The sequence below is a fragment of the Podarcis raffonei genome, chromosome 17 (genome assembly GCF_027172205.1).
Source record: "Podarcis raffonei isolate rPodRaf1 chromosome 17, rPodRaf1.pri, whole genome shotgun sequence".
NCBI classification, from domain to species: domain Eukaryota; kingdom Metazoa; phylum Chordata; class Lepidosauria; order Squamata; family Lacertidae; genus Podarcis; species Podarcis raffonei.
The window spans coordinates 41536390-41561531 of NC_070618.1; the positions used below are offsets into that span (position 1 = coordinate 41536390).

At 45.6% G+C, this 25142-nt stretch overlaps 1 protein-coding gene across 5 annotated transcripts; it reads left to right on the plus strand.

The window, feature by feature from the left end:
* The first annotated feature begins 998 nt into the window (after positions 1-998).
* Positions 999-24532, plus strand: CXXC1 (CXXC finger protein 1). Of its 5 annotated transcripts, none has more exons than XM_053372081.1 (16): positions 999-1124; positions 1295-1410; positions 1749-1849; positions 5930-6072; positions 8361-8522; positions 8688-8714; positions 9698-9847; positions 14389-14496; positions 17505-17689; positions 18154-18361; positions 19302-19412; positions 20261-20310; positions 22384-22480; positions 23152-23304; positions 23480-23630; positions 23990-24532. In XM_053372081.1, exons 1-15 carry the CDS (start codon positions 1014-1016, stop codon positions 23624-23626), a joined length of 1869 nt encoding a protein of 622 aa, XP_053228056.1. In that variant the 5' UTR covers positions 999-1013; the 3' UTR covers positions 23627-23630; positions 23990-24532. The 5 variants fall into 5 exon arrangements, with proteins under 5 accessions (XP_053228056.1, XP_053228057.1, XP_053228059.1 ...); XM_053372082.1 differs by having other exon boundaries at positions 8364-8522; XM_053372084.1 differs by lacking the exon at positions 9698-9847.
* The last annotated feature ends 610 nt before the right edge of the window (positions 24533-25142 follow it).

The following is a 25142-nucleotide window of genomic DNA, read 5'->3' on the forward strand; positions in this document are numbered from 1 at the left end:
AAACCTGCTTGAGTGGTGAAATAATTGGAGAGAAAGATGCACATCACATACAACAATGCTTCTATCAACTCTAAGGTTAAAAAACAAACAAGACTTGAAACACCTGCCATGTGTAAAATCCTTCTTAAACTCTTTAAAAAAATCCATACAACTCCACACCTGGGGGGGAAATAAATTTTGAAGTTAAATTTAAGTATGTGAAATTCTGTGTTCATTTTTTAAATGAGATTAATTTCCTTTGACTCTTAACTAAAGCTTCCTCTCACCCAGTGCTCCTCCCCTGCAACACCTTTGCCCCTGCTGTAGTTTTGGCTGAAGGATGGATATGCTGAGCAGGATTCCTAGAATATTATCCCTGCCTATTAGTTTCAGAGATAAAAAAGGAACTAAGTGTGACAAGGAAAGGTGAAAATGACCTGCATAAATATGATCTGCTCAAAATCTAGCTTATCGTATTGGTTTTGGGTAGCATCAATGGAAATAGAAAACCATAATTATCTCATCTTGAGCACTGACAAATATTTAAGAAGGGCAGAAGTATTTTAAAATCACAACCACTCGGTATTTTTACACTTGGAAGTATGCAGTGACATCCATTAACAATTACACTCTAGTTTACCGGTTTTTTTTCTTTTTTAAAAACCGAACTCACCATTATTATTATTATTGCTAAATTTGTATAGGCCCCTTGTCTGTAGATCTCAGGGCGATTCACAACATAGAAATACAAGATAAAAAACACAAAATAAGATCCAGTAACCTCCCTCGCCTGATCGCGATTCGTTCTATTTATCTAGCCTGAGTGCTGCCACCATCAAAGATGGCCACTTCCTGTTCGAAAGCTGAACTGTGCAAACCCTTTGAAGCGAACAACGGACATTTTTGACACTGGCAAGCAGGAAGAAGGCAGCGCCCTCGTAAGAGACGGACCACCGGCGAAGATTTCCGTCTTCGTGTGGCGTGGAAGAGGCGGCCATCTTTGTAAAGGGCGGGGGGAGGCGCTGGAGACCCGGATGTTGTTTCTCTCCTTGCTCGGGCGAAGGCGGAAACGGAAATGGAGGGCGGGGGGGGGGCGGGAAGTCGATTGGGCTTCCTCTTCGCAGGCCAGAACAAGGGAGACCATGGTGAGCGCGCGCGGCGGGGAAGGCGGCGCCCCGCGAGGGAAGGGGGCTCTGGGCGGGGGACCGGCCGGGCGGGCGGCCCTCCTGGGTCTCGCCTTCGGCTGCTTCGGAGGAGGAGGGAGCTCTCCGCCAGGCAGCCCCGCTCACCTTTCCGTCTGTCCTTCGCCCCCCAGGATGAATTTTCTGATCCCGACCTGGCTGTTCTGGGTGAGGAGTCCAAATCGGAGAATGGAGAAAATGCCCCCGTCTACTGCATCTGCCGCAAACCGGATATCAACTGTTTCATGATGTGAGTCCCCGAGGAGCTGCGAGGGGCGGAAGGGACAGGCTGGGCTGAGGGATGGGTTGCTCGTGGGCTGCGCGGGGCTTCGCCTCTGCATGCTGGACGCGGGGGGGGGGGACTGCTCTGGGTCCGGTTCAGCTGTAGCTGCTTGGAGGTGGTAGATCTTGAGGAGCAGTGTGGGGCGGTCAGAGCGAAGGGTATTCTTTCTGAAGCCTGCAGTTGTGTCGAAAAAGGAGCTTACAGGGAGGGTATGCAGAAAGTTGTATTGTTCTGAAACCTGGCTGCCAAGAAGCTGAGTTAGGGAATCCTCACCTTTCCCTTTCTTTGCCCCCTCCCCATCCCAGAGGCTGCGATCACTGCAACGAATGGTTCCATGGCCACTGCATTAACATTACTGAGAAGATGGCAAAGGCCATACGGGAATGGTACTGCATGCAGTGCCGAGGTGAGTTTACAAACAAGATAGTATTGAGACTGGGCTAGTCCCTGTATAACTGGCAAAGTCCTGTGTTTGGGTCCTTCAGATAGTGTATTAGAAACATGGAATGCCTTGATTTTGCTTACAAAGCTATATATTTATTATTGTCACTGATGTTTGCAAATATGATGGGGAAATGCTGCAGAATCTGGAATGGAGGTAAGTAAAAAGAAGCTTAATTTGTTGGAAGCAATTTGAGCTTGAATAGACTGTCTTTTTGCAGCCTGGCTCTTCTTGTAAAACATTTTAAGAGTGATAATTTCTTATTAAGGTTATTGTAAAATAAGTGCAATGTGGCTATAAACTGTAGCTTGCCATGTGCCTTTTTTATTGACAGCTGAAGGATTTTTTTCAAAAAAAGTTTTTATTAATTTTTCCAAATTATTACAAATCAAATTAAATTAGTTTAATACAGTTTCTTAAAATCAGGTTTCCCGCTCCTGTTCTGAACATATGATCATCACCATTTCCTCTTATTTAGAGTCCAGTTGATATCCTTCACTTGCCGTTAAACCATTCTCCCAGCTGGCTGCTTTTTTCACCTTACAAACAGCACCTCTGTTAAATCTTATAAATAAATAGTCCATTTCACATGTGTATATACATTGTTGTTCCAGACCTCGTGTGCTGGGAGAGTTAATTATTAGCTTCCATTGTTCAGTTCTTTGCAGTGTTTATCTGGATGGTGCTAGGTCACATTACATTCCTTCCACTGTTTACAGACTAGCGTACGAGCTGCAAACATAAAAAACTCATAGAATGAATATCCAAACTCCGGCATTAAAATTCCGCTCTGGAGTTCTTCCTCGGCACACAGTTAAAAGTAAGATCTTTTCTTAAATTCAGTCTCTTTACTACACCTGTTTGGCAGCAGTTCATTCTCCCCCCACCCACTTCATTCCTCCAACAGCAGTTCAGGAATAATTTTAAATAAAGTCGATTCATCCTTGGTAACAAACAAAATAACAGCTGCGGCTACACACGTCCTTTTCATTATGCAGGGGAGGATAGGAAAAAAGGAGACAATTTGAAAACCACAAGAAAGCACAAAGCACCTTGTCCTCCCCTTCTTTTCCCGGCTGTTAAGGGTTCTCAAGCTTCTTTTTTTTTTTAAAGTTTCCAATTTTTTATACAAACAAAAAACAAACAAAGAGATTAAAAAAACACATATAGTTCATAAAACATACTTTTCAATAACAAATTTCTCTGACCTCCTCATACCTCCCCTTCTTGTATTCCATTTCAGATTATTTGTTCAGCAAATCCTTAACTTAAAGCATTACAGCTTATAATATCACCTTGTTTTCTATCCAAACCCTTTTTTTCCTCCATGTTCCTTTATATCATTACAGCTAGAAACCACTCAATTTCAATCCAACATCATTCAGCATTCCTTAATTTTACAATATTTCTGTAAGTAGTCCTTAAATTTTTTCCAATCTTCTTCTGCCGACTCTTCTCCCCGGTCACGGATTCTGCTCGTCATTTCTGCCAATCCCATACAGTCAATCAGTTTCATCTGCCATTCTTCCAGAGTGGGTAGATCTTGCATCTTCCAATACTTTGCGATGAGTATTCTTGCTGCTGTTGTAGCATACATAAAAAAAGTTCTGTCTTTCTTTGGCACCACTTGGCCGGCCATGCCCAAGAGAAAGGCCTCTGGTTTCTTCAAGAAGGTATATTTAAATACCTTTTTCAATTCATTATATATCATTTCCCAGAAAGCCTTAATCCTGGGACACGTCCACCAAAGGTGAAAGAATGTACCTTCATTTTCCTTACATTTCCAACATTTACTGTCGGGCAAATGGTAGATTTCTGCAAGCTTGACTGGGGTCATGTACCACCTGTATATCATTTTCATAATATTCTCTCTTAAGGCATTACATGCTGTAAATTTAATCCCGGTGGTCCACAACTGTTCCCAGTCAGCAAACATAATATTATGTCCAACATCTTGTGCCCATTTAATCATTACAGATTTCACCGTCTCATCCTGGGTATTCCATTAAGGGTTCTCAAGCTTCAAAGAAAACATTCAGATACCTTCAAAGAGCCAAAGTCCAGACCTTTCGGCAGCTGACTGATCGCTGGCCATTAGCATATGTCGGTTCAGGAGTGCCTCTCAATTAATGCCAATTGTCCAAATTATGGAGGAACCAGCCACAAATCATGCTGGAGATGGAGGCTCGTCCATGCCGCTCTGCCTTTCAAGTTGGCAGACACGGGCTTGGCGGCACAGTGGGATGCAGTGAGCTCCCCAGACCCAACTGGGGAACATTGCAAGGATTTTTGCCTCATAAATCCTGGTTTTCCCCTGCCTGAATCTCCTCGCTGCCTGTGGAGGGCAGCAAGCAGCTACTGCCAGTGACTCATGATGTAGCCAGAAACCGAAGTAACCACTGGAGTTAATTTCTTAAAGTTTTATACCCTGATCTCCCTCCGTGTAGTTCATGGAATCATAGAATCATAGAGTTGGAAGAAACCACAAGGGCCATCGAGTCCAATCCCCTGCCAAGCAGGAAACACCATCAGAGCCCTCCTGACATATGGTTGTCAAGCCTCTGCTTAAAGACCTCCAAAGAAGGAGACTCCACCACACTCCTTGGCAGCAAATTCCACTGTCAAACAGCTCTTACTGTCAGGAAGTTCTTCCTAATGTTTAGATGGAATCTTCTTTCTTGTAGTTTGGAACCATTGCTCTGTGTCCGCTTCTCTGGAGCAGCAGAAAACAACCTTTTTCCCTCCTCTATGTGACATCCTTTTATATATTTGAACATGGCCTTAACCTCCTCTTCTCCAGGCTAAACATGCCCAGCTCCCTTAGCCGTTCCTCATAAGGCATCGTTTCCAGGCCTTTGACCATTTTGGTTGCCCTCCTCTGGACACGTTCCAGTTTGTCAGTGTCCTTCTTGAACTGTGGTGCCCAGAACTGGACACAGTACTCCAGGTGAGGTCTGACCAGAGCAGAATACAGTGGCACTATTACTTCCCTTGATCTAGATGCTATACTCCTATTGATGCAGCCCAGAATTGCATTGGCTTTTTTAGCTGCCGCATCACACTGTTGGCTCATGTCAAGTTTGTGGTCCACCAAGACTCCTAGATCCTTTTCACATGTACTGCTCTCAAGCCAGGTGTCACCCATCTTGTATTTGCGCCTCTCATTTTTTTTGCCCAAGTGCAATACTTTACATTTCTCCCTGTTAAAATTCATCTTGTTTGTTTTGGCCCAGTTCTCTAATCTGTCAAGGTCGTTTTGAAGTGTGATCCTGTCCTCTGGGGTGTTAGCCACCCCTCCCATTTTGGTGTCATCTGCAAATTAGATCAGGATGCCGTTGAGTCCATCATCCAAGTCGTTGATAAAGATGTTGAATAAGACCGGGCCCAAGACAGAACCCTGTGGCACCCCACTAGTCACTCTTCTCCAGGATGAAGAGGAACCATTGATGAGCACCCTTTGGGTTCGGTCAGTCAGCCAGTTACAAATCCACTGAGTGGTAGCATAGTCAAGATCGCATTTTACCAGCTTCTTTACAAGAATATCATGGGGCACCTTGTCAAATGCCTTGCTGAAATCAAGGTAGGCTACATCCACTGCATTCCCTTCATCTACCAGGCTTGTAATTCTGTCAAAAAACGAGATCAGGTTAGTCTGACATGACTTATTTTTCAGAAATCCATGCTGACTGTTGGTGATCACAGCATTCCTTTCTAGGTGCTCACAGACTGTTTGCTTAATGATCTGCTCCAGAATCTTCCCTGGTATTGATGTCAGACTGACTGGGCGGTAATTATTTTGGTCCTCTTTTCCCCTTTTTGAAAATAGGGACAACATTTGCCCTCCTCCACTCTGCCGGGACTTCCTCCAGTCCGCTGGGACTAGTTCAGTATATCACACACAAGACTTTTTTCAAACTACTTGCTGGTCCAGGCCAACTTAGATTCAGAGAAAGGACTACATCTGCCTGTATTTGCCCACTGCTCTCTGGTCCAAGAGTTGAACCATGTGGGTTCTCTTAGCTAATTTTCCTTTCTGCTCTACAGAGAGAGACCCAACCCTTGAGATCCGGTACAGGCACAAAAAGTCCAAGGAGAAGGATCGTGAGGGTGAACGGGAACGTGCCGAGAAGGACGAGCTGCGTGCGAAGGCCCAAGAACTGGCATTAGAGCAGAGTCGCAGCTCAAAAGTAAGTGTTTTAGCAGTGAAAGGGAGCAGAGTTCAGTCACACCTGTGCAGGGCCTGGCATTCCAACTCCAGAATGTTGAGTGTTTGGGTTCAGAACTGTGGGGCAACTGCCTACTCCTAACAGTCATTGTTTGACTGTTTCATGTAGTACAGGTAAATGCTCCTGTCCAGCTTTTTGCCTCCTTTGTCTGTTCTTGATTGGACAGCATGAAGGTGAAATCATTATAGAAGACCATGGGGCTGTAGCAAACGGTGTGTGGACTTCAAGCCATTCCTTAGAGATTTTTGGTGTATTTGCTGTAATAGCTGCTTCAGACTTCTTTGGGACGTTCACTCACCTCTGCCCAAGTGGAACACTTGCTGTAATAACTAAGCAGCATTCATTTTGCGGCAAATCTTCCAAGAGATTGGTTACCATCTCTTTATGCCTAATCTCCAACACATCTCCCCCCCAATCTGCTTTCCTCTGGCTGAATCCTTTTATTCAGAGCTGGTTATCAAGCTAAAGGACTTGCTTCCAATAGAGGCTAGAACCCAGGATTTGTGGGGTCTTGACCAGCACTAACGGATAATTTTATTACTCATTTATATAGTTCATTTATGAACTGCTTCCCATGAGGCATCACAAAGCAATTTGCATTATTTTAAAAACATACATAAAACATTTACATATACAATTACATATATAATTTTAGAATTTCCTCTGATTGCTGCAGTTCACCTGCTTGGAGAAGGCAGTCTGGAGTTTCTTTGTTCATTATAATTATTATTTATATACTGCTTTTCTGAGAGAAAATATTACAGAGTGGTGTACAAAATTCAAAGCATTAATACAATCAATCCATAAAATTATAACACAAGAATCTAAAAATTTAGTGAACAGTGGCATGGGACTATAATAGCGTTTTAAGACAGCACATATTAAATGCTGGGGAAATGTATGCCCCCCCTTCCATCCTGCTGCTCTCCTGTCAGTATTTCTTTGGACCTTGAAATGTTTTGTACAGGACTGGGGTGCAGGTAGCAGTGTTATGGGCAAGCGAGCAAGCATGTTCGCACAGAGAGCCCGGTTGCAAGTAGGCATTGCAGCTCTCTAGTAACAGGCCCTGGATGTTCACTTGGAAAGCCTACAAATATGGTGCAGTTAAAATGATCATTTGGCTCTGCATAAACATTTTCACATCTGATATCCTGTTTAGGTCAGGGGTGGGGATCCTGTGACCCTCCAGATGTTGAATTCTGACTCCTATCATAGCTGACCATTGGCCATGCTGACTGGGGGGGAATGGGAGTCCAGCAACAGGTTCCCCAGCAAGGATTTAAGTCACGTATAGTTGTTGCCTCAACCTATTTCCCCTCCTGCCTAGATAATAATGTATAGTGTTAGCTTGTTTGGACTCTTATGTGATGAACCCTGAAGGTTAAATACACACATTGATGAGAGCCACTTGTTTTAAAAGCAGGCAGGTTAAGGTTGCAATCCTGTACTCACCTGGAAATAGGCCCCTTTGTACTAAGTGGGGTTTTATTCTGAGTATGGGATTGTGCTGTAGTATAATATATGTTTATCAGTATACGATCTGTTGTGTATACGTGTCTTATCAGCCACAATAGCTGAATGGAATCTCCATGGACAGAAGGCAGTATACTTCCTGATGAATGCATGCTGTGAATAAACAATAGTGGAAGGCCATTCCACTCCTACTCTGCTTGTGAACTTCCTGTGGCATCTGGCTAGCTGCTGGAGATGGAAATGCTGCACTAGAATAGCAGGGATCCCAGCAGGGATCTTCTTATATTCTTCGATGCTTTCTTATAATGTTGCTGATAATTGAGGTTTCTGGTTGATGTGAGGAAGGAAAGTGAGTACTTAAGCTCATTTGCAGGTTTCATGGCTGGCAGTATGTGGCTCTATAAATCTGAGGCATGTCTGATAGATCTGAGTAAGTAAGTAGTAACTACCACCTCATGCCCAAGTTAAGGACATTGCTGTGGATCCCTCAGGTTCCTGTGGCCAGGAGTGCTTTTCCTCTTGTTGAGAAAAGGGGAACCCTCAGTTTCACCATTTGATCTTTGTGACAATTTGGGCTGTCTCAGCTGTGCTGGAATATTTTAACATGCTCCATATGGGTCTTGCTATCTTGTCTTGCTCTCTGATAATATGTATGCCATATCGAACACTTTGGAGGAAGATCAGGTTACAAAATTTTAACAAATAACTCCAGCGATCCCTCTAGATAGCCTCTACATACTCATCTCTCCCCACTTCCTTTCATTTTTTAAAATCAGCAGCAGATCAAGCGCTCAGCGCGCATGTGCGGTGAATGCGAGGCCTGCAGGCGCACAGAGGACTGTGGACAGTGTGATTTCTGCCGTGACATGAAGAAATTTGGGGGGCCCAACAAAATCCGCCAGAAGTGCCGGCTGAGGCAGTGCCAGGTTCGGGCTCGGGTGAGTATTCCGGTGGGCGCTTTCTGCCCAGAGATCATTGCATGTTTTTCTCTGTGGGTCACTTTCTTGGCTGCTCCACCCCAGAGGAGCAGCCACCTCAAATTCAAGCTGTTGATTTGTGTGTAGCTCACACGTGATTTTTGTTTCCCGTTCTTTTCTTCCTAGGAGTCCTATAAATATTTTCCAGCTTCGGTAAGTTTCCTTTTTCCCTCCAGTTTTTTTTTCTTTCTTTTTTTTCTTTTTCATTAAAAACGGGACCTAAAATAGTTGAGTGTTCAGTTGGGACTCCTGGTTTTTCCCCCCTAGATAGGGGAAGCAGAATGAGACCTGGTCTATGCACACAGCAAAATAAGGTGGAAAAAAATCTGGGAGTGGTTGAGTGGACTGTACTGCTTCAGATTGCAGATGGAGTACATGTAGAACAAAAAAACTCCCTTCTGGAAGGAATGTAGCATAGCAGGGAGAAAATGTATGATCTGGCTTACTCCATGTTGATTTTATCCCCCTTGCAGGGTGTATTCAAAAAGGATAGCCATAAATATATATTAAAAGATAACCCTCACCTGTCTTGAAGTGAGATGGTCCATTATGCCACATCATTTCCACCTTGTTCTGCTCTATGTTCGGATGCAGCCTAATAGTTAGTGGGGTGTAGTTGAGATAACTTGGTACGTGGCAGTGCATTCCTGTACATGTTTACTTGGAAGTAAGGTCCTGCTGAGTTCAGTTGGGCTTAACTCCAAGGAAAGTGAATGTAGGATTGCAATCTCAGAGTCCAGTTTGGATGCATTCTCAATTGCAGGTTTTTTTGTTGGACACTTCAGCCCTGCTTTTTTTGAAATGACTGAGCTTCTTCTCCTCTCTTACTGATTTTGGGAAATAAGCGGGTGTTGGGATTCTCTCTCTCTCTCTCTCTCTCTCTCTCTCTCTCTCTCTCTCTCTATTTCTGCTTCTCATGCTTTGCTGCTTTGATCTTCAGTGAGTTCTGTTTTCTGTTCACCAAAGCTGTGCTCAGGAAGGGAGGGGTGTGCTCACGTCTGTGCTATTTCGATGCATTATGCTTTTGAAGCCAGATAGATGGCTTCTTTAATGCTTTCTTCTCTTTCTTCTTTTCTCCTTTTCTCTCACTGCTTTCCCCTCCCTCTCCCACCCCCACTTACCCTAATGCTCAATAGATGTTACGGGGGCGGGAGGATGATCTGCAGATGCTAAAGGAACAGCTAGAATCGGCTGCCACACCTGAACCCCTGTCGGATGACGATCTGCACATAGATCCCGATTTGTATCAGGAGCTTTGTTCAGGGGCCTTCGATGACCAGAACCTGGTGAGACCTGTGCTGGACCTGTTCCCTTGGGATTCCTTGGTCGAGTTGGCAGGGCTCATGCATACTGATGTCAAAAAGCTGTGTCCTAGGACAGGATGTGTTCTGGGTTGCCTCTTTCTTGCCCCGCATCATCTCTTATTCTGTGTTCTGAAATTACTCAAATCAAGTACGCTGGAGAAATATAGCCAAAAAACATGGCTAAATGGTTCCCTGCTTATCCACTTTCAACTATTTCTAGAGCACAGTATATGAAATCTATCCTCAGGTCTGCTTTTTGTTGCTGCTTCTGTGGCTCACCTTGTTTCCTCATTTTAAGCCATCTTTCCCTCAGGTCTCTAAACTTTCTAGCCCTTTACCTCTTGAGTGTTTACTATTTAGCTGACTGCTTACACAGGCCCTCTTCTTGCTCTTGATTCCCAGCCCCTTTGCTTCTTTGTTTCCCAGAACCTCTTACTTAACAACATATAGGTCTGCCTGTGGAACTTCCATTCCTTTTTAAAAAAGCCAAATTTTAATTAATTTTTTTCATAAAGAAATATTTTTAGATTAAAAAAAATAATAATAAACAGAGAAAGAGAACAGAAAACACCAAAGGAAAAGCAAAGGAAAAGAAGAAAAACAACAAGAAGGAAAAAAACTTTCTGATTTCCCACCTTTTGAATAAAAGAAATTATTCAAAATATTCACTTTAAAATGACACCCAACTGATCTGCATTCTGTTAGGCAATATTTTCCAGTCTTTTGACCCAAATAGATTAATTCATTTTCCTTTTTACACAAAAAGTCCAAAAGGGGATCACTAATTATTATTAATGAATGTCATCAATTTGCTGTGGTTTTCCATCTTGATTTTTTTAAAAAACGATCTCTTCCAGCTATGTTTCTTCCATTCTTTTTCTAGGAAAAGCACTGGAGGCCTGATAGCTTTTTCCTCTGAATTCACATCAAGTTGTACACAGAGTATTTTCTCTCTTAACTCTTACTTCTGTCAGCTCAGAGTGTCACTTCATCTCTCCACCCATGGCTTCATTCCATTCCTCCAACATTGTGACTCTCCCATTTGGCTAATTCATTCCTCCAAGCACCTGTGTGTAAGACTTCCATTTCACCGTCTGTTGCCTCCAACTCTACCATTTCACCCTCCTGTTCTGGCAATCCTTTATCCATATTCTATTCTGAAGTCTCTGTATCCTCTTGGATTCCACTTTCCATTTCATCCTTCTATGGACCACTTTCATTCACTATTTCATCAGTCTTAGCTCTAATCATTTTTATTTGCTCTTCAAACATTTGCTGAAGGTTGTCAACAGTCAATGGAACGTCCAGTGATGTATTTGTCATACTGAATGTTCTTGATCCTAGTAACAATTCAGTCTCCACCTTAAGATCTTCAATCTTCCTTATCCAACTTAAGATCTTCACAGCGTTATTTCTTATCAAAACACAATCCTTTCCCATAGATGAAATATGAAGTAGCAAAATTCCATTTCAAAGCAATACTTTCGTAAGGATAACAGAGAACTAAACATAAAGAAAATAGGGATCCTAGCACTCAGAACTCCCTTGATTTTTTAAAACTATTGGTTCCAACAATTAGAGCATACTTGTTTTATCTTCAGCCCTCAAACTATCAACTCTTCTTAAAGCCAGAAATTAGCTCACACACCAGATGTAAATTTCAACCAGCAAATGGAGAAACCCCTTTTAGTCTTAAAGGAAGGCTTTGCAGACCCAATGCCCTGAGCCCTCTTACACGGCTTTTGGGCAAGATACTGATTCCTTTGCTCTAAGTCATTCAGCCCCGCCTGTGTTTCCAGGAGCTGACAGCTTCTAAGTCTCCTAACAATTTCTCTCACAGAAGCTGTACTGCTGATTAATGTTCTACTGCTGACAACCCCCGCACCCAGCAGTTGGGATGTTTGGGTTGTATCCACCATGGTAGTTCTGTTTGTGCAACAAACTTCCACATGTGGTATGGAATTTTCCTTGCTGCCGCCCCCCCCCCCTGGAAATCTTCTCCAGGAGGCTGGGAGACCTTTGCAAGTAGATTTTGGGAATGTGTGGGGAGATGAGGGAAGGGGAAATCTGTTACACAAGCAGAACTCTGTGTGCTTGTCACTGAATGTACTGTATTTTTTGCCCTATAGGACACACTTTTCCCCCTCCAAAAATGAAGGGGAAATCTGTGTGCGTCCTATGGGGCGAATGCAGGCTTTCGCTGAAGCTTGGAGAGCGAGAGGGGTTGGTGCGCACCGACCCCTCTCGCTCTCCAGGCTTCAGGAAGCTATCAGCAACCCTGGGGAGCCCGCGGGAGTTCCCACAGGGCTCCCTAGGCTGCGGATAGCAGCCTGCTGCCCGGAGCGCGGGGCGCAATAAAGCAGAGCGCCCTGCGCTTCAGGCAGATATCCGCAAGCCTGGGGAGCCCGCGGGAGTTCCCGCAGGGCTCCCTAGGCTGCGGATAGCAGCCTGCTGTCCGGAGCGCGGGGCGCGCTGAAGCCGGGGGGGGGGGAATAATTTTTTTCCTTTATTTCCCCCCCCCAAAAAAAAACCTAGGTGCATCCTATAGGTCGGTGCGTCCTATGGGGTGAAAAATACCGTAACTCTTTGTGAACATTCAGAGCTGTTGCTGCTGCTTAGCTGCTTTCTAGGCAGGCAGCAGTTGCTTTTTAGCCTGCATTTAATTGCTATAACTTACCTTAAGGGACGCGGGTGGTGCTGTGGGTTAAACCTCAGTGCCTAGGACTTGCCGATCGCATGGTCGGCAGTTCGAATCCCCGCGGCGGGGTGCGCTCCTGCCATTCTGTCCCAGTGCCTGCCAACCTAGCAGTTCGAAAGCACCCCCGGGTGCAAGTAGATAAACAGGGATTGCTTACCAGCGGGAAGGTAAATGGCGTTCCGTGTGCTGCGCTGGCTCGCCAGATGCAGCTTGTCACGCTGGCCATGTGACCCGGAAGTGTCTGCGGACAGCGCTGGCCCCTGGCCTCTAGAGTGAGATGAGCGCACAACCCTAGAGTCTGTCAAGACTGGCCCGTACGGGCAGGGGTACCTTTACCTTTACCTTAAATAATCCCAAGATCTTTAAAAAAAAAATGAAGCAAAGATTAGGATGGTGGAACTAAATGGCAATTAAGGTGGAAAGTACATTCACCATGGGATAGACACCTGAAGACCCAATTCTTGCTGACCAGAAGATCTGCCATAGACTCATAGAAGGGTCCCTGAGAGTCATCTAGTCCAGGCATGGGCAAACTCGGCCCTCCAGATGTTTTGGGACTTCAACTCCCATGATCCCTAGCTAACAGGACCAGTGGTCAGGGATGATGGGAATTGTAGTCCCAATACATCTGGAGGGCCGAGTTTACCTATGCCTGATCTAGTCCAACCCTGTGCAATGCAAAAATCTCAGCTAAAACATCCATGATGAATGGCTCTCCAACCTCTGCTTACAAACCTCCAATGAAGGAGAGCCCACCACCTTCTGACGGAGTCTGCTCCACTATCTAACAGATCTTACCATCAGAAAGTTCTACCTGGTATTGAGTCAGAATCTCCTGCATCGTAACTATAATCCATTGATTCAGGTCCCCTCCTCCGGTGCAAACTTGCTCCATCTTCCCTGTGAAAGTTATTTAGATACTTGAAGATGGCTACTATTTCTTCTGTTTACTTGGGACTGGATCCCAGTCATTCTGATACCTGGTTGTAGAGGTTGGCAAAGAAACACTTCTTCGTGGCAGATATCCATAGGTGGCAGTATAACCGTCTATTTGATCCAACTTAAAAAGCCCAATACAAAGGTGACCCTCTTGCTTTGTGAAGCATGCAAAGCCATTAACTGTCCTACAAAGGGGGGAAACCAGATTTGAGTTTGCATGATGAAGTTGCAGCATAGATAGCAGCTGCCAGGAAGAAAATAAGGGTGTGAAAGGGCTGCAGCCACCATTGCAAGCACTGGGATATATGGGTTTGGCCTGGAACCTCTTAATTCCCTCAGTGAAGGGGTTCTTCCACAAAGCTAGCTGTTAACCAGGATGTGAAGTTCAGACTGCACACAGTTCTTTCTTGGGGGCAGGGACCATATGCTTTCCTGCCCTCCTTAAGCCAAACTACTCTGCCAGACAACCTCTAGATCCTTTTAGCACGAGAATGGGGAACCTGTGGGCCTCTGGGTGTTGCTGAACTACAACTCCCATCATCCCATTGGCCATGTTGACTAGGGCTGGTGGGAGTTGCAGTACACAGGTTGTAGTAGTAGTAGTAGTAAGTAGTAATAATGATAATAAAATTTGTTGTTTATATGCTGCCCATCTGACTGGGTTCCCCCAGTCACTCTGGACAACTTCCAACAAATTAAAACACAATACGACATCAAACAGGACTGCCTTCACATGTTTTCTAAAAGTCACATAGTTTTTATTTCCTTCACATCTGACCAGAGGGTGTTCCACAGGGCGGGCACAACCACAGAAAAGGCCCTCTACTTTTGCACATCTAGATTTATTGGAGGACTCCTTTTACTTTTCTCTCTTTTCCTCTCTTAGCCGTGGCTCAGCGACACTGACGATGCACCCTTCCTTGATCCTGTGTTGCGGAAACGCGCTGTGAAAGTGAAGCATGTCAAGCGGAGGGAGAAGAAGTCTGAGAAGAAGGTATGATCCTAGATGGTGGGTGGGAAATGTCACAACTGTAAGAGTGCCAAACTTGTTTTTAGTGACCAGGCCTTTTCCCAGAGATGCAATTCTTTTTGGGTACGTAACAGGACAAAATCACACTTGTAAAATCTGAATATTTGTTTATTTATTGAGATTTTAAGATGGTTTTTCACTAAGGATCTTGTAATGGTTCTAGGGGTTGCTCATGTGTAGCCCGGTGCAAACACCTGGCTGGGTTGCCTGAGTGAACCTTTTCTGTCCGGACAGCCACTCACCCGTGGCTGTCTCAATCGCTGGCAGAATCCGTCAGTGGGCGTTTCTTAAACTTCTTCCAGCAAAGAAGCTCTTTGACGCCTAGTCTTCTCCTACTCTCTCTGCGCGAAAGCCTTCTGCGCAAGGAGGGCGTAGGCAGCGGAGGACCCCTACTCTCCCCGCTGGTCCCAGGCAAGGAGTCATGGGACCGCCTCGCCGCTTCCCCCATCTGCTCCCCTTCTCCACTGGTGCTACGCTGATTCTCTCCCCCAGAAGATGGGCTGCCTCTCCCAATCCCGGGACGCTCTCTGGAATCCTTCTGGAGCTTGCTCTCTCCCTCCGGCACTGATGGCAGTTCCCTGACAGATCTCAAATGGGCTTCCACAAATTAAAACTAAATACAATTTTAGATTAGATCATACAATATGAACAACACAGAACAGGCCAAACTGAAACCATAGGGCAGCCTCAAGAACTCAACTGGAAGCCTGGGAGAAGAGTTAAGTCTTGACTGGACAACCGAAGGCTAACAACAATATTGCTGTCAGCACCTCTGCGGGAGAGAGTTCCAAATTTAGTGCACAGTCCCTGGAAAGGATGGTACAGCACAGTGAGCAATACTGGGTGGCACAGCAAATACCCCCCTCCCCCGTTGATCCACTGTATCATTGTGGCCTCAGCTCCCAACCCCGGGAGCTGCTCAGGAGGCCGGGACTGAAGTAGGTCAGATAATCTACTTCATTTAAGCATGCCTGAAGTTGCACAACCACAACTGTCTTGCCTAAAGTGGGGATGTTAGCAATTGGGCAGGAGTTATCAAGGACCTTGGGGCCCGGGGAGGGGGGGCTTTTGAGGAGTAGGGGCACCATCACCTTTTCCAAGATGGTTGGGACAAGCCCTTTTTGCAAAGAGGCATTAACTGCTCCCTGGATCAGTCCTGCCAGCCCCCTCCAGCAAAGCTAAGCTCAAACAAGCCAAGGAAGGCAAGGGTCGAGAGAACATGTCATGAGTGGTATTTCTTCATACCTCTGGTCCACATCTTCATGTGCCAACAACTGAAACTGATCTCATACAACAGGGCCACAGTGGCGTTAAGGCTGGAACTACCCAGGCCTCCAACCTATGCTAGTATAGTCTACTCTTGCTTCCCCCAGCATGGTGCCCTTATGAGGTTTCAGACTACAACTCCCATCAGCCCCAGTCATCATTGTCAGTAGTCAGGGAAGGTGGGAGTTACAGCCCACAACAGTTGGAGAAAGGGTGTTCTACTCTGACTGGCAGTGGCCCTCCAGCATAGGTGCCACCTTCCGAAGAATTGGGGGATGGATGTGTGGCAATGTGTGATGTTGGAGAAGCTGGGCGCAGCATTGCAGCAGTGGCATGGCTTCAGTGGCTGCAACGCCTTCTGCTGCTGCCATTGCCACTGGTCTGGCGCTGCTTCCCACCTTCTTCCCCTCCGTGGCAAGAGGAGAAGGAGCCGCGGCCATTGAAGCTGCACTGCACTTGGCTCCAGGCTTGTCCTACTTTGGAGGAGCTGGGGCAGAGCTGAACCCCGCAGCAGCACAAGTAGCAGCACAAGCTTCCATAGTTGTGGCTTTGGCTCCTCCTGCTGCCATTGGCCTGGGGCTGTTTCCTGCCACCTGCCACCTTTGGACTTTGGGGTGGGGTGGGGTTGCCCCCTCCCAAAAATATCAGGGGGCCCCAAAGGGCTCAGCTCCTAGGAGATGGCACCCCTGCCCTCCAGAGTCTCTGGCAAGAAGTGTTTCTCCCTATCCCTTGCTCCTTTTAATTGAATATATCACAGATTAAACCTGGGACCTAGTACATGTGAAGCTCTGGTCCTGGTTTATGCATTTTTTAATGTGAAAAGTATCCAGTCATTGCATGGCGACACAAAAATACATATGAAAGAGGAGAGTTGTTGCATTGTTGCATTGTGACAGAAGACTAAGCATATGAATGTATTTACAAGATGTTGTTTTAATACAACAAATAAGTAGTCTGACAACCCATTTTGGTGATTGCTTTAGACTTCAGTGGCTTCTGTTAGATGATGATAAAACCACTGTGGTGTAGTTGCTAAGCGTTCTGGACTGTGAGCAGAGAGACACAGATTCAAACCCTCTGGAGGAAGCCCTTCCAATCCAAGCCCCTTCTGCCTGCTTCCTCAATGGTGCAGCCAATCCCAGCCACCTGGGGGGCTTCCACTGTGTAGAGCTCTCTTCAAGCGCTGACCATTAATTGATTGCTGCTGCTGGCAGAGAGCCGTATGCTGCACATTAAAGCCTCAGCAATTAGCTAATAATCAGGGCTTCAAAGGACTTTGCAGGCATTGCTGATAAGCTGATTAGCATTGTCTGCAACCCCGTTTTGGCCCTGGTTGGTTTGGTTTGGCCAAAAGGGCCTGGTAGGCCTTATTAAGCCTGCGGGCTGGAGATACCTTGCAAAAGGATAGCAAAAGGAATAAACGTATCTGCCTTCCACCTCTCCTGCTATAATTACCAGTGGAGGGGGTGTTAGGGTTAGCGAAAGGAGTGCAGGCAGCTGGCAGGTCATTGCTGCCTGAAGTGTCAGTGTTGGATGAATGTACTATTGGCTTTATGGCCAAACTATCCTAATCACAGAAGTAGGAAATAGGCGGCAGTAAATGGGATTGCCTGTATTTGAAGGTCATGAGTAAACACCAGTGTCCCTTTTGCTCTTGCAAGGGTGGGCGAATTCTAGCCGTGTCATCTCTGGTTCTTGCCCTGCAGAAGGAGGAGAAATACAAACGTCACAAGCAGAAGCAAAAGCATCGCGACCGCTCAAAGCATGCTGAGCGGGTGGACACCAAAGACCCATCATCACTCCACCAGTGCCTTGGCCCTGGCTGCATCCAGGCTGCTCGGACTAACTCCAAGTACTGCTCGGATGAATGTGGCATGAAGCTGGCAGCAAAGTAAGTGGGGGGGCCTTCCCTGGGGGGCAGCTTTATTTCTTTTCTTAGCAGCTTTGCCCACTCATTGGTTTTCCAGCATGGGTTGGGTAATGCAGGGGTTTGTGTGGCAGGAAAGGGACTTTGGGCTTTTAAAATGTGGACTCACTTGGGCCCTTTGGATGCTTAACCTTAGCCTCAGCTCTTCAGCTGTCCCAAAGAAGTAATTGTGACATAACTGAAAGGGCGATTGGGAGGAGGAATGCCATAATGCAGTAATGGGCAAAGTGAATCCCGTAACAGCCTAAGCCTGGGAGCAAGTGCATCAGTTTGAGTTGTGGGAGTTCCGGGTGGTTTTCTTATGAGCTGAAAATGTTCCCATCCTGTAGGTTTGTGTTGTGCAGTGTGATGCTGTGTGACGCACCCTGTTACCATCATATTGGCCAGTTTTCAGTTGCATGCACCCTCTTGTCTCTGTCCTTTCCCAGCCGCATATATGAGATCCTCCCGCAGCGCATCCAGCAGTGGCAGCAAAGTCCATGCGTGGCGGAAGAGCATGGCAAGAAGCTACTAGAGCGGATACGGCGGGAGCAGCAGCAGGCCCGGCTCAAGTTACAGGAGATGGAGCGCAAATTCCATGAATTGGAGGCTGTCATTGTCCGGGCCAAGCAGCAAGCCATCAAAGAAGACGAAGAGGTACCTGGAAGAAGTGCAGGAGAAAGGAGCAGGCAGCCAGGCCTCCTCTCTTGGGGGGTTGCAAACAGCACCTCCTTAACCTTCCAGGGAGGACTTGGGTGCATTAGACTAGAGCCCTTTTGCAACCTAACTGTATACGTGTGTTTTATTTCGTACATTTGGGTGTAAATTTCACAGATAGTTGTGAACACTGACAGCATGGGTCTGTTCCCAGATTAAACAGAGAACATACCCTTATTATAGGTATGCCCTACCTGTGACTTATTCAGTGCTGGAATGGTTGCATGTGAGCTTGATGCTCCAGTCCAGAGCAATTTATTTCTGATGTTCTGAAGGGATAAAGAAAATGACAACAACTCAGACTTCCCTGGGAATTTTATTGCGAGGGGCAGGATATAAATTCTTATGATAAAATAAGCTATAGTTCAGCTTGCTTTTGCCTTATGATTCTCAGGTTGGCAGCATCTGCTGATTTCAATTGATGCCAAAGCTTACTTGTTTAATCCCTGGTGTGACCAAGCGTTAGGATCTGCATTAGGCGTTACAACACATTCGGGTGAAAACAAAGCAGCAGCAGCAGTAGTAATAATAAAAAAATTATATTTGTACCCCACCTATCTGGCTAGGTTTCCTCCAGTATTGTTCTTTGCTAGGAGCAGTGACGTAAGGTGTTGGAAATGTTCTTGGGCACACAGCAGGGCACCCATCCCTTTATTTATTAAGTGCTTCCTAAATGTTTTAGTACTGTAGCTTACCTGGAACTGCAGAAACTGGGGGTGGGATTTTCAGGTGTCTGGCTGAGGGGGGTTTGCCTTGGTGGGTTATAAGTTCTGCAGGCTTGCTCAGAACTTCCTCATGGAGTAGTAGGGTGGGATGCTGTTTGCTTTAAAAATCTGACCACTAAATCCTGACACCTGCTTGCCTCTTTCCTCTGCCACAGACCAGTGAAGGAGACAGTGATGACACAGACTTGCAGATATTCTGTGTCTCCTGCGGCCACCCCATCAACCCCAAGGTGGCGCTACGGCACATGGAGCGGTGCTATGCCAAGGTTAGCTGCCTGTCTTCTCTGCGCTGGGTAACCTTGGCTTCAGGGGCCTGTGTTTGAATTGAGACGCTGCTATCCAGCCTCTGAAACAGGGATCTTTGTGGCATACCTGAAACTGGGTTAAAAAAAGGTTTGGTAGACGTGGTAGGTAACCCCAGGATGTGGAAAAGTCTTAGCCAAAGAGCCTCCTCTGCTGGATTGTGGAGCAGCTTTCTAATTTGCTCCATCAGTGGGTCAAGGGAGATTACTGTCCTTTAACATTTGTCAAGCAGCTATAGACAGAGCTGCATGGAAAAAACCAATGCAAATTCTGTACAAAGAACAATTGAGTTCAGGAAGCTGAATAAATAACTTACATTTTCAAGAACTAACTTCTACACCCCCCCCCCAAATGTATATGAAAATATTTCTGAATAAAGGGTGGTATTAAAATGCAATACGCTGTTCACTGTAGCTTGACCTCTCCCATATTTAACCTATTATCTGCATAGCTGATGTTTTGGGAACTGTTGGCCACATGATATTTTGGCTACCACAAATAGTTTTAGCCAATGTGTTGCATAAATATGTTGGGATAGGTCTGTTGATGGCTAGATGCCTTGGAAACGGGCTCAGCTTCTATAGTCAGAGCCTGGAACTCGGGGGCTACCTATCATTTCTGCAGCAGCCCTGCCCACCTGTCATAGTGGGGCTTGGAAGTCCACTGGATTTCTAGCTCACTGGCCGGTAGGTTAAGAGCTAGTTGAACTTAGGTGGAGGATCTTTTCTTCACTTGATGGTGCTTTTAATGTTCTGCTGTGACTTCATGGCTGTGTTTCTCTCTTCTGTCTGTCTCCCCCCATCCCCCGCAGTACGAGAGCCAGACATCCTTTGGGTCTATGTATCCAACACGTATTGAAGGGTAAGCTACCTGCCCAACTCTCAAGTTCCTTTTCACTATGGGCTGTTCCCCAAACCCTCCTCACAAGGTTTCATGCCACTGGTGCCATCTGTCTTGCAGTTCTGCTCCTTTGTTACATAGTTACCCTGATGGGAACAAGAAGCTGTGAAGAAATGCAATGGCCCTTTCCAAACCCAGTACTGTCCACTGGGTGGAAATCTAGTTTTTGCCAATACATATTTAATGTTTGTAGCTGTAGGCCATTGCAAGAGTCGGAATCCATAGCTCCCTTTCCACTCCCAGAACAATGTGAGACTTTTGCATCTCACTTACGGAACAAGGGAATCCTAGTGCCTTATGTCAACAGTACTGGGTGCCCACCTCCATGCTCACTTTCTTTTTATGAAAGGTGGATGGGCATAAATGGTTTTAAAAAGTGCACCCCATGTTGCTAGTTGGTATTAGTGCAAAGAAAAGGGTGCTTGGAGTATGTAATCTTGAATTTGATGTCTGTCTGAGCTGCTTATGAATGAATGAATGGTGGCTTTTGTCTGCTCGGTAACTTGGAAAGAAACTGACAGCCCTCACTTTACTCCTACATGAGCAGGTACATGGGAGAGAGTGGATTAAAAGGATTGGCTTGTCAAAGATAGACACCATGCTTCAGCCTAAACAGGTAGCAGGCTAGGAGACCCAGTTCTCACTGAGGTATTAAAGGGGTGTGGGATCTACCAATAGATGTTAGGTGGGGCTTAGGGGGCGGGGGAAATAAAACCCCTTCATGTAGAAAACTAAATATCAAGAAGGAATGTGTCCTTTTACCGACATGTAGTTTTTTGGTTTGGGGAATTCACCCCCTTTAGTGGGCATGTGAATCTCTAACTGTAGACTGAAATTGTGTAGTTCAGGCCACCTTGGTTTCCCATAGGAATCCGATTGGCCACTGTGAGAACAGGATGCTGGACTAGATGGGCCATTGACCTGATTCAGCACAGCGCTTCTTGTGTTCTTATAAATTGGGTCCTAATACTGTCTTAAAACTCAGCAACATCTTCATTTTAATGGTCTTCCCAAATAGTTTGGTCCACTGCTGACTTTTATGAGTTATGAAGGGGTTGCTGTGTGCAGTTTCTGTTAATTGATTCTCATGAAAACTTACAGATTCTGGCTTCACACAATTAACTCAAGGCAGTGTCAATTTACTCTTGGCAGAAAGCCAAGGTCTGCTTGACCTAGAAACTACTTACTCTGATTGGTTAACGACCACCACTCAACTCTGTTATCTAGGAATGCTAGCACAGTTTGGTGTTAGGTGTGTTAGGAGTAGGAGTGCTGTGTATGGTTAAGAGAGAGAGAGAGAGAGAAAGGATTTATTTTGCTTTGTTTTGTATGCAGAAACTCTGCTGGTTTTTATTTTTCCTTTTAATAAATCCTGTAAATAGTTATTCTGAGTCTAGCTGACTAGTCATTTCCACCTCAACTAGCTTCTTCGCTGTGCAGGAAAACTCTGCTACGTTTGGGCTAAAGCCATTAGAGCTATGCCTGACACTTCAAAGTTCCATGATTCCCACATATTGGTTTTGGGCTACTTTGTGGAGGACTGGGTGGAAACATCTGGGAAACAGAATGGGAGTGAAATCTGTGGAGAGGGTTATTCTCCCACCTCAAAATGTATTTGTGGGAAATCAGGAACCCCATTCGTCAGGTTTCTCTCTTCCCCCAACTGCTGCTCTTTCTGATCAAGAAACTCTGATCTCAGATAAGGCAGAATTAATTTTGCTTCTAAATTCGGGACACACATGCTATGCATGTAGAATATCTCTGCTTAAATCTCTGGCAACTCCAGACCCCTGTCTGGATCCCTTAAATGCTTCTGCCCATTAGAGTGGACAGGCCTGACTCCAGGTGAGGCAGCAAGGTGTGTTCCACAGTGTTGATGTGCAACCTTGCTTTCCTAGCATTTAACCTGAATTGACACTCCATTTTTTTTTTAAAGTTTCATTTACATTTTTTAAAATAACCCGTTTCTTATCAAGTTCGCTGAGAATAAGGCCATGACTTTGTAATCTTACCTGTGTGTATTCTTTTCTCCAGGGCAACTCGCCTTTTCTGTGATGTCTACAACCCACAAAGCAAGACCTACTGCAAACGCTTGCAGGTCTTGTGCCCAGAGCATTCCCGTGACCCCAAGGTAGGAACAGAGTGCTCTTCCGGTGAGGTCCTAGTCCACTGTAGTTTAGGAACAGGCTAGGATAGGCCATCATTCAGATTTAGGAGGGGAAGGACTATTAGGTGAAATACAGTGTTGTGAGCTTTACTCAGGGCTTTGTGCTGTGGTGATTCAGTAAGAGTGCAGAGAAAGCATGGTATGCAGCACTGAACATGGAATTGGCTATCATTATAAGGAAAGCAAGTTTCTAGCCCTTAGTTTCTAGCACGGATACACTTGCAAGCTAATGGGTGATGCCTGCAGAAGTATGGCAAGCCAGAGGCATAACTGAACAAAATTCTCAGAGAGCAAAGGACTTCAGTGTCCTGCATGACAGCAGAACCGACTCCCTCGGAAGGCTAGATGGTCATCTGTCATGTACAATTTAGTTATGATTACTGCATTGCAGGGGGTTGGACTAGATGACCCTCAGGATCCCTTCTAATGCTAAAGTTTTGTGATTCTTTGATCCTATGACTAGTAAAGCCCGAATAAGTTATGCAAATGAGAAAATTATGCAATTTTTACAGGTTGTAGAACTGCACTTCTCTTGTGTTCCATTTGGATTATCTTTGTGCAGAATATTTTTCAGTGAGACACACACCACAGCTATGGCTTCATCTTGCTCAATCTCGACTGCAACTTTTCCCTAGGTGTCAGCAGATGAGGTGTGTGGGTGTCCCATGGTAAAAGACGTGTTTGAGCTCACGGGAGAATTCTGCCGCGTGCCCAAGCGCAAATGCAACCGCCACTACTGCTGGGAGAAACTGCGACGGGCAGAGGTGGACCTGGAGCGAGTGCGTGTGGTACGGATTGGGAACTCGTGTTAGACCTTGGGCGGGTGGACAGCACAAAAGGACAATGGCCTTGTCATGCTGCCTGTGAAATAGGCTTGTCAATTTCAGGGAGGGTTGCAGCTAATGGGAATCCTTTGGACGATGGGCTAGGTGTGATTGCTTTCCTCTTGTTCCTTTGTGTCAGTGGTACAAGCTGGACGAGCTGTTTGAGCAGGAGCGGAACGTCCGCATGGCTATGACCAACCGCGCTGGGCTGCTCGCTCTCATGCTGCACCAGACGATCCAGCACGACCCCCTGACCACAGATCTGCGCACAGCCACCAACCGCTGAGCTGGTGAGTTAGTGGCATCAGTGTCAGTCCAGGATGCTGAGTGCTCATGCAGGGCAGGGACTGGAGGTAATTTGGCTGAGGAGGACTCAATTACATGAGCTGACTAACCCCTGTCAACCTTTGGCATTGGCCATGAGCCCAGGATTAAAAGCTTTTCTTGGCTACTGTGACTACAGGAATGATCAGGGAGGCTTTTTCTCCTTGGGTCTGATCAACAACTTGAATTGCTTGCATGCGAATTGGCCTGCACTTTCCTGCAAAAGGGCAGCAGCTGGAATCTTTGGCTCGGTTAAGGGGAAGATGGTAGGGTCCTGTGTTGTGTCTTTCCTTCCCTAAAGTCTGTCTGTCTTTTTCCTCTGCAGGTGTTTTCCTTCATGACCAGACCTTCATGATTAAGTGCCAACTGAACCAGAACCTTTTTTTTATTTTCATAAGCTCTCATTTTTTAAAAATTAATTAAAATGGTCTGGTGTTTTGGCTCTGAGCCCCTTCTTCTTTATCTTGTAGAATCTAGCAGCCTTTGACCTCGCCCCTGTGCCAGTGGCCTTTAGCCTTGCCTGTATATAGTCTTTTAAAAGAAATATTCATACGGTTTTAAGTGGGAACCCGCCCCCACCCAAAAAATGGAAAAGGAAAGGGAAAGTGTTTTTGCTACTACCGGCTTAAGCTAGCCCCAACTTCTCTAAGCAGGATTTTGATTAGATGTGATGCTGTATTGCAGCAAAGACTTTTCTAGGCATTAAGTGGCCACCCCCTTTCCATGTAGTTGCTGTTGGCTAACAGACATTGAAAGGAGGGGGACTGGCTATTGAATCAGGGCAAGGAAGGCAGCCATGCACAAACAAACTGTTGTATTGTGCTGCTGCTTGGAGGCATAAGAGAGTCTAATAAAAGGTACATTCAAATGTTCTGTGAGTGTGTGTTAATTAGGCAGGATGTCTTGAAAGTGTGAATTACTGTTTTATTTGCTGCTGCTGCTTCCCTGTCTTTCTCTGTCCTTCCTGGTAACCCAGATCTCTTCTAGTTCTGCAACCTCCACTTCTTTTGTTATCTGTGCAAGAGGTGACAGGAACAAATTGTCTACCAGCCTCGTTTACCTCATCACTGCCAGAGTGCCAGATAAATCCACCTATAGTTATCATTTTGTGAAGCCTGTCCATGTCTTCACTTCCCTGCTTTTGCTGTCTTCCCATCCAACCACAAGAAGGTGAAAGAGAGCCCTAAAAAGCACAAGGGCACAAACTTAACTTGTATTAACCTGAAAGTAGAGAAAAGCCAGCCAGCATGGTCAAGGATGATGGAGTTGTAGTCCAACAACGTAAAAAGGGCATCACACTGGTTACCTTTGCTATCTGTGATAGGAGGTACCTTCACTGGGTCTTTGTGTTTAGATGCCACAGCCATGTGTTGGTGATACCTTTTGGTTGTTTTCCACAACTCTCCATGCCTGATGACATTCAAAGGCTTTTGCTAACTCTGTTCCCTATTTCTTCTTAGAAATAAAATGACAGGTCA

Bases quoted from the DNA above. Each gene is read 5' to 3' on its own strand.
- CXXC1 (XM_053372081.1), top strand. From the start codon at position 1,014: ATGTTGTTTCTCTCCTTGCTCGGGCGAAGGCGGAAACGGAAATGGAGG. The intron at 1,411-1,748 runs GTGAGTCCCCGA...TCCCCATCCCAG, and splicing joins GATATCAACTGTTTCATGAT to AGGCTGCGATCACTGCAACG. The intron at 9,848-14,388 runs GTGAGACCTGTG...TTCCTCTCTTAG, and splicing joins CCTTCGATGACCAGAACCTG to CCGTGGCTCAGCGACACTGA.